The sequence below is a fragment of the Geospiza fortis genome, unplaced genomic scaffold, assembly GCF_000277835.1.
Source record: "Geospiza fortis unplaced genomic scaffold, GeoFor_1.0 scaffold171, whole genome shotgun sequence".
NCBI lineage: Eukaryota > Metazoa > Chordata > Aves > Passeriformes > Thraupidae > Geospiza > Geospiza fortis.
The window spans coordinates 8,085,738-8,093,047 of NW_005054313.1; the positions used below are offsets into that span (position 1 = coordinate 8,085,738).

Genomic DNA, 7,310 nt, shown 5'->3' on the forward strand with positions numbered 1-7,310 from the left:
TTACCCTCTTAGATCCACCCCTTCAGAAAAAAAAGTGAGTGGTAATAAATACTGTGTCCATTGAGCAATCTCCACCAGGCTGGAGAGCACCTGGGTGGCAACGATGTTAAAGGGCTTCAAAACACATTAACAGCTAACATCCTCACAAATAACTATCTGAAAATACTGCTCTTGTGCTTGTTTTTGTGGTTTCTGGTTTTCTCTCTCTTATTTTAGGGTGATATGATGTGATGAACAAAAAACAAGCACAATGTGAGAAACGCAGACTGTAGAGAGATTGCTTTTACTAAACTCAGATATTACGTTTAGTAGTGTGAGCCTGCAACCCCAAGTGCCTGTGAATTCAAGATGAATTTACCTTGTAGATTCTGGAAAAATGTAAAATTGCATTGAGCTTGTGCCTTTGCCCTGCATTTTCTCCTGACCCAAAGATGTAAAATACTTTAAATAGCTTTCAGTGTGAATAGCAGCTCATATGAAAGTGACTCAGCATTGTCAGGTGTGTCCTTCAGATCCTGAGCACTACACTTTGTTTGGTGAGTTGCAGGTTAATGATCTCTTTCATTCCAAATGTTCTTTTAGGTCACTGGTGCTGCTCAGCAAGTGTCTGAACCAAGCCTGGGGGCGAGGAACATGACCCCGGACTTCAGCACCCAAGGTGATCGTGGCTTTGCATTTGTCTCCTTAGAGAGGGAAGTGGCAGCTTTGAGCACACTTTCTCTTCTCTTCTGCCCTTCCTAGTGGTGAAAGAATCATTTGCTTTCAGGTTATTCATGGCAAGAAGGACCTTTTCACAGTCAGAGGCTGGAAGTGCAGAGGAGAGTTTTGCTAGACAGAGCAAGATCTAGCCAAGCCCTTTGAGGTGGATCTGGAGACTGTCATTTCTCTTTGAAGAGTCCTGCACATTCCTTGCAGCTTGTGTCTCATTGTCAGCAGCCATGGGTGGCTTCCTGACCCTCACACTCCTTCTCCAAGAGTAGTTTCCTCCATGGCTTCCAGGAGCCTGAATAGGAAGCTTGCTTCCTCAAGCACAGATGTTGGGGATGCAAGTAGACAAGTAGCAGTACAGGGCCTGTTTATTTAAAGTTGAAAAATCAGTATCAAGAACAGCACAAAAATGTCTTTGCTGAAGGACACTAGAAAGAAATAAATTACTTCAGTGTTTTTTGCTTGGGCATTCTTCATCTGAGAGCTTTTGACTTCTTATTGATAAAAGAACTTGCAGATTGCTCAATTTAAGTCAGTCTACAGAACATGGGGAGGGAGAATATTGGGAGGGTGGGCAAGAAGTTTTTATTTTTCTCTGAATCTTTTGTTTTGCAGTTTCTGTGGAGAGCACCTCTTTGATGGTCTCTGAGGCTGTTGATATCCCAGACCGTAGCTACTCCTCTGAAGATCTTTGTTCGCTGGAAGTTCAAGGATCTCTCCAGTCTGCAGATCTTTCTCCCTACTGCATAACCCCCAAGGGGGCAGCAGAGCAGAGCTGCAGTGCCCTGGATTGCCACCCTCACTGCAGGTTTCACAGAACTCGCTCTGAGGGCTTTCCTGATGAGCGAAGCAGCTCCCACAGCCGAGCCTCTACAGACAGGTCTCAAGGACAGGAAAAGAGCTGTGCCCATGGCAGGTCCTTGGACTGTTCCTCAGGGAATTACAGCCCCTCAGAACGAGAACTGCAGAGTTCTGCTCAAGACAGCAGTGCCACGCCGCCTTTGAAGCAGAAGAAAACCTGCTGTGTGGGCTGTCACCAGCCTCCTGCCACTTTCCAGACCTCTCCCTGTTTTGGGCCAGCAAACACTTCAGCAAGTGGCCCCGAGGCTGCTGTCCAGCAGCAGCAGCAGCACCTCACCAAGCCCCCAGCCCCAACCATCGTCCGCTCCAGCAGTGCCCCTGTGTCCTGCTCGTCTGCCACTGAAGGTAGGTGTGGGACACAGGAGGGCAAACGTGCAGCAAAGCACTGGGATTGATTTGTGCAGCAACTGGCCCTGCTGGGAATTCTGTGCAGCACTCCTAAGAGGGTTGTCTTAGGTATGAAGGCTTTAGCTCCATGCGTATTTTCTAAATTTGTGAAAATTTAAGAATGGAAATGGAAAAATTGACAGATTGAAATTAATTTTGGCTTTTCTAAATTTCACCATTCTCTCTGCGCTGCTCAGAAAACCATGTGTTGAGTAGCTTTTCCCACCTCTCTATTACTGTTCTACTGAGAGGCTAAACTGAGAAGTGCAATGGCAGCTGGGGTTTATTTAGCAAACTCCTACTGGAGCTGTCACGCTTGTTGTACAGCAGGATGTGATTCCTCAAGGTGACACTGACATTGGCAGTATTGGGGCATGTCAGAGGCAGCCACTGTGACTAGTGGCAGCTTGGGGTGTATGGTGAAAAGTTTTGAAGGACAAAGAAATGAACATGAGGCACATGACAAGATGATAAAGGAAAAGAAAAGCTTTTGGCTGTCGTGGATAAGTGTCTTCTGCTATGAATCTCCTTTTAGAAAAGTAGGGAGGAGGAGATGTTAGCTGAACAGTGTATCTTCATAAAAATATGCTTGTTAGTGAAAAAGGAGTTGATTTAGTAGTAGCGGAATGTGGAACTGTCTAAACCATTAAAAAGGGATCTAAGCTGTTTGGAGAGATTCAGAAGGGTAAGTTGGAGAAGTGGCTTGGAAAGTAAAGATTAAAAGCTTTTTAAGATGTCATGGGTTGTGCTGCTACAAGATCTGTTCACCAGGCTTTGTAAGGGATCCAGAGGAAGAACAGAATCATATGATTAACTCAGAGCAAAAGGAGACAAAATATTGAGATAACTTGTTCCATTTAGGATGATGTTTTGGTTCTATTGCACTTCTTGCATCTTTATAATATCATTTCAGAGACTTCATACTTAGCTCAATAATTGAATGTCTTTTACCTTTAGAAATGTAGCCTCTTCATCTGAGCCAGGAAAAGTGAATCTTTAATCTAGAAGTCTGCATTTTATTTTATGACATCTACTCTGCTAGGACATATGTGCAATGAAGCTGCCAGTAAGCAGACAGTTAGTAGGAATTTCTGAATCCTTTCTGCTGTGTGAAAGTCAAGAAGAACAACCCTTTCTCTTCTGGATCAGTCACTGCAAGGTTCCAGAGCTGTGCTCCATATGCTGGTGGAGCAGTGTTTGCCATGGGCAGCCATGCCCCCATGCTCCAGCTGGCTCTGGACACCTGGTGGGACAGATGCCCTGCCTTCCTTCTTAATGTGTCCTAAATACATTTATATTCTGGAAAAGTGGCATGGAGGGACACGAGCTGGGCATTACTGAGATGTAGCTGGGCTTAGCAAAGACTGGATGAAGAGGCAGAGAAAGTTCTAGAGATGCTGGCACACAGGGGAGGGGGAGCAAGAGCAGGGACTCGGAGGGGCTGGGTGCTGACCTACTCTGCTGCCTGCAGAGACACTTCCTCATGAAATCCTTAAGGGAAGGATTGACTCGAGTCTCTGGTTAAGCCTAGATGTATTTCTTCATACATCTATTTGGCAAACTAGTTTGCAATAGTTTACTCTGTGAAGGTTTACACTGCATCCCCTTCCTCTACTTTTTATTGAACCTGCTCTGGAAATCATAGGTAGTTTAGAAGGAGCCCAATTCTAGTAACATATTCTGGCTGTCTGTAGCAGCCCTGAAGCTTATTTTTCCTAAACTGTGACAAACAGCTGAAGCTCTTTACAGTCTTTGTAAGGCATTTGATCTGGATTTTTCATGACTGACTGTTGATATTCACTGAAGAATTTTCAAATATACCTATGGGATTGAATAACAGGCAAAGATAAAGGGAACCAACTGAGCTCCCTCAACCAACACACAAGAAAAAGTGCTTTGGGTTTTTTTCAGTAACACACAACTACTTTTAAAAATTGTCCTGGAGTAAAAGAACTGGTCAAGTGGATGTGACTTTATGAAAGACAGAGTTGTAACTACACACTGTTAATATTAATAACTGTGGATTTTGGAGAACTGAGGCTGGAGGAACTTTTAGGAAAATACAGTGATCAGATTGTAGCTGGGACTTGGGTTTTTCTTAAGACACTGCCTTTCTACTATAAGAAAAAATGATTAATTTATTTTCTGCCTCACCTCCAAGCCAATATGAAGAGGTTTAGAAGCACAACCTTGACATTTACTGTGTAGATTTTTGTGAAATGGATTTTGAATTGCACTGTGATTGCACTTCCCATAGTTTGGAACAGAAATTATTTCACATGGGGATGGTGCATATGTGCAACAGGACAGTGACACAACAGCAATGAGATCTAATGGAACCAGTCTTTCAGGCCCTAAAACAGAATTCATTTGCTTCAAGCACATCTTGACCTGATGGGGTCTATATTGTATAGTCAAATAATTCTCCCATTAAGCCTTTTTAAGTAAACTTTTTTTTTAATACCTGTCATTCCTAGTGGAGAAATTATAAATGAAGGTTTAGTTTAATAGGTGCATTTGTACTCACTGTGTACTCCCTGAAAAACATAAAAATGGTGGATTCACATACCATTGTCAGACATGGTTCCCTCCTAAAAAAAAATTACTTAAAAGTTAATAGTTGGCGCATTTTTTCTGCCTTTTCCCTGTAAAGTTTGTCATGGCAAAGGCAGACAAAATCAACTCCTAGCACAGATGTTTATTACAATAAACTTCATTTATAATCAGCTATGATGGACTATATGGCTGTATCAGTTAAGTGCCTGAGTGATTATTGTAGTGTTTGTGTTCCAGATAATTCAGGGTCATGTCCAGTGGTGTCGTTTTGACTTGCTGCAAGTACATTAAACTGTTTAGTAATGGATGGGAAGACAGAGCCTCTGAAGTGTCTCCTCTTAATAACCATGCCATGATTCATGTGCTACAGTACTTAAGCATAATAGAACAAATTAAAGACAGAATAGAAGCTGTCTCTCTTAATTTCTTACAGATTTGCTATGTTTTTAGCATCTTACATTTGTTTCCTTCATTTAATTATTCACTCTACCAGAGAGGATTATGCCAGCTTTTCATTATAAACTGTCCCTGGAGATATGGAAGAAAACCTCTCCTAAGCTACCTACAAGTTCAAAATAATTTTCAATCTTGGAAACAGATTAACAACCAAATGTGAGGGTTTATTCCATCTTGTCAGAAATGAAAAAGACTGCACGTGGTAGTTACTGTACACTGTGATCTCATCATCATTGATCCTCATGCTGGAGTCCCAGAAATGGTCATTAGATGGCATCCAAAGCTGTTTGTAGATGCTTCATAACCACTTGTTATTGATTGGCTCATCAGGTACCACCCTGCTCACCTACCCATTAATTTAAACAATGGTGTGTTACATTTATACTGAAAATAATGATAATATATTTTTAAAAGGAGGAGAAATATTGAATAAAAAATGCTGGTTTTGTAGAAATTAGAGGGATTAATCTTTCTCGTTTTTCCCATTTTCCAATATAAATTCTGTCCAGAAAATATGGAAGAGGTCTGAGGTCTGCCTCTATAGGGAGTTTCAGCACTTAGGCCTGAGATATTTAGGATTACAGAGGAAACCATAAAACATGAGCTCTGTCTTCCTGCTTCTATCTATGTAACAACTCATAAGGCATTTCTGGGTGTAGTAGCTTCTCTTTATGAATGGACATCTTGAAAGCAGTATTTCTTCTCAGTAGTTTCATTCTATAAAGGAGATAATAAAAGATTCCTGTGTATTTTTCCTTGCTTTGGGCAGAGACAGCAGGGGTTGACTTTGCTCTTTCTGTCTGCCTTTGGTTGAAGGTGATAATTGTGCCTGGACTTCTGTGTGCAGGCAGTGCCAAGATGCAGGATTATCTCCAGCTACAGGAGAAACAGGTGAGAATTGGTTTTCTAAAGCAGAGGATGGGTTTCCTTATTTTCTTTTAAAAATAATGAAAAGCTTCTGAGAGAGAAATGAGCTTTGAAAAATCTGGGGCAGAAAAGCCAGTTAACAGCATAAATGTATGTTGTACAATGCTGATGGAACCTGCCTTGAATGAAAGTACATGTTGTGAATTAGGTCCTCTGGTTTACATCAGCATATTTGCTTTCTCTGTGTTTCTCACTAATCTCTCTTGCATATAATTTCCAAGGCCTAAAAATAGGCAGAACTTTAGTCTTAAAGTTGGGGTGAGGGGCTGGGCCTAAAGCTGTACGATTTGCGTGTAACACAGAGTAGCTGGTGGGTTTCCTTAGCATTAATGTCAACTGATGTCCTTGCAGGTGGAGGTAACAAAAATGTCTGGTTTGTGAAGCACTTTAATTACCCACCCACTCATTCTCAAGGCAGTCCTCCTTGGCCATGGGAAGGTCTTATTCCTGATACTCCTAGTTACTCCTGGTTAAAATTACCCATTTTGTAGTGTTTCCTTGACTGCGTGTTTTTGCTACTCTTCAAGCAAAACAGACATTTTATGACAAAGTAGAAACTTTGTGACAATATTTGTTTTGCCTTTTTTTTTCTTTTCTCTTTTTCTTTTTTTAAACTATTACTTTAAAGATATTCTTCCCCCCCTTTTTTAGTTCCTGTCTCTGGTTCTCATATGGCTGCCTCTGCTTGCCAGCATTCTTTGAGCAGTTTTCTACCTACTGGAAAACAGAGGGATACAAGGAAAATCGATCTGCACCTAAAGCCAAAGGCTTTTCACACAGTCTCGAAAGAGCGGCCACATTCCTTAGTGGACCTTAAGGCCTATAAAGACACAAAAATTTTAGTGGCAAAATTTTTGGAACATTCAAACTGTAATCTCCCTCCAGAAGTGCGTCACGTAGTGAACAGCATACGGTCAGTCATTAAATCTGATGAGAGACACATGGAAGAAGCCATCTTCAGTGCCAATATCATAGACCAGGTAGGCCACTGATGTTCTAAAGGTGTGTCCAGTTTCCATAGACAAATACCTTATTTAAATGTTTATACAGTTTAAATTCTTCAGACAATTCCTACAGAAGCTCTTTTATAGTTACATGGCATTAGTAAGAAATAATTTATATTTATGGGGCAGCAATAAATATTACACTGCAGCTCAGACAGAAAACCTGGCTGTGCTTTCCAGGTGCCCAGTCCCGAGTCCTGACCAGCTGCGAGGACAGAAGCAGGAGGGGTTCTGGTGGGCTGAACCTCCTTTGGAAGAGTTTCAGTGTTAGACAGCTTAAATGAAATGTTATCCAGGTTAAATTAAATGTTAAACAGCCTAAATGAAATATTATCCAGAGACTGAAACTTTTAAATGAGAACTTTTCTCACCCCGTTTTCCCCATTCCTGCCTTTCCCCGCAGGTGATGAC

The 7,310-nt window shown here is 41.5% G+C and overlaps 1 protein-coding gene across 1 annotated transcript in view; it reads left to right on the forward strand.

Moving 5' to 3' along the window:
- FAM189A1 (family with sequence similarity 189 member A1) overlaps positions 1-6,887 on the forward strand; it is a 52,853-nt gene extending 45,966 nt beyond the window's left edge. Inside the window, exons 8-11 of the mRNA XM_005419764.2 lie at positions 583-658; positions 1,324-1,914; positions 5,785-5,859; positions 6,547-6,887. Of these exons, the coding sequence (XP_005419821.2) occupies positions 583-658; positions 1,324-1,914; positions 5,785-5,859; positions 6,547-6,887 (1,083 nt within the window). The remainder of the gene's footprint in view (positions 1-582; positions 659-1,323; positions 1,915-5,784; positions 5,860-6,546) is intronic.
- Positions 6,888-7,310: the final 423 nt, after the last annotated feature.